Here is a 1,566-nt window from a genome sequence, read left to right as displayed (position 1 = left end):
AAACTAAAATTTAATTAAAATAATAGAAATTAAAATCATATTTTATCTTTTATTTTTTCTTAATAAATTCGAATTTATTATTTATTATTTATATAGTACGATTAAAGAATCTATAATTGGAGAATATGATTGGATGTGCACACTTTAAACTGGCCTAAAAAATACACTGCTATCACATCAGCATAGAAACTCTTGGTTGGCAGGGACAGTAGATTTGATACTTGTTCTTTTGATAAGTGAAGTTGTGGTGTCTGGCTCTTGTTGACATATCTTAGGGTATTTTCTAAGTCTGTTTAGTGGCTTATCATATAGGAAACATTTCAAGTACATCGAAAATATTGGTGCTCTAATTGTTTTAACCATTGATTTTAATTAGAAAATATATATAATATATATTAATTAAAATCAACGGTTAAAACAACTGGTGTACCGATACTCCTCGATGTACTTGAAATCATTCCTATCATATATCTCTATGTAAATTCGCTAAATTGGTAATAACAATGATAATGGCATATAATATAGGCATATAGAATTTCTCTTTCTTTTTTCTTTCTTGAAAACAATGCATCAAAAACTCGAAATGCGTATCAGATAAGCAAGAGGGAGTGGGCGGAACGCCAGAACATATAAGAGCCAATATTCTATTTGGACATTATTGTTAGGGATAAAAAGAGTGCTTATTTAAGTTTCTATAATAATTCTATAAAATTATTATTTTATCTGATAATACATGATGAAATTAGTTTAAATTCGTTAAAGTTAGTAGTGGCTTAGTGATCAAGAGTTCAGAATGTGAGGGGGAGAGAGAGAGATACTTGAAACAAGTATTGCTATTTTGATATTAACTAAAAAAAGCATAAATAAAATTATTATTATTAAAGTTTTACAAAAAAATTAATTTTAAAATGGGATTGAAACCACGGCATATCAACTCCACCATGTTCGAGAGGGGTTTAAAGATCACAAGACCATGTTCATTAATTCCACAAGGAACTGAGTTTGGATGCAAGTTTAGCACTCTTGTAATCGTCCCTAAGCTGAACAAATCTGGTAGACAAAAAGAAAAATGAATTGTATCAGAAAACATGAGCAACCAGCAAGTTATTATGGATATAAGATAATATACAGAAGTATTAACAGTTCCAACATAACTACATAAGATATACCTTTGTGCATCCTTGCGAATGCTAGGTGTACCTTCAAACAAACTTGCAAGGCTCTCCGGAGCAACAATAAAGACATTGGCCATGCTACACAAATGTTCAGAAAAAGTTACAGAAATGACAAGATAATGGGAGAAATCTAAAAGTTATTGCATATCTTGTGAACTTACATGCCCAACAACTCAAATTTCTCATCAACAGAAGGAGCATTGAAACTACGCACAAAATCTCCATAATCAGTGATGTCACGCTTCAGTCGCAATCCCCCACTAGAAAGTTGGACAAACAACAATGAGAATGATCCCATAAAAATTTTTAGTGACAAAAATGAAGATCCTAAAGTACAGTTGGAGTGCCAAATGAGAAATTGCAGATAACATCAGTTGCTTACACAACATAC

The 1,566-nt window shown here is 31.2% G+C and overlaps 1 protein-coding gene across 3 annotated transcripts in view; it reads right to left on the bottom strand.

Moving 5' to 3' along the window:
- The window catches only part of LOC107613246 (exocyst complex component SEC10b), an 8,327-nt gene continuing 7,576 nt past the window's right edge, over positions 816-1,566 (bottom strand). For all 3 annotated transcript variants that reach the window (XR_001613978.2, XR_001613977.2, XM_016315148.2), the window contains exons 22-24: positions 1,337-1,435; positions 1,170-1,253; positions 816-1,050 (exon numbers count right to left, since the gene is read on the bottom strand). Coding sequence is in view for 1 of the 3 variants with exons in the window: in XM_016315148.2 (XP_016170634.1) it covers positions 981-1,050; positions 1,170-1,253; positions 1,337-1,435 (253 nt within the window). In the remaining 2 variants the exon portion in view is untranslated. The remainder of the gene's footprint in view (positions 1,051-1,169; positions 1,254-1,336; positions 1,436-1,566) is intronic.

Source organism: Arachis ipaensis, chromosome B08 (genome assembly GCF_000816755.2).
Source record: "Arachis ipaensis cultivar K30076 chromosome B08, Araip1.1, whole genome shotgun sequence".
NCBI lineage: Eukaryota > Viridiplantae > Streptophyta > Magnoliopsida > Fabales > Fabaceae > Arachis > Arachis ipaensis.
The sequence above is the reverse complement of the archived record's forward strand: the minus strand, read 5'-3'. Positions and strand labels throughout refer to the sequence as shown.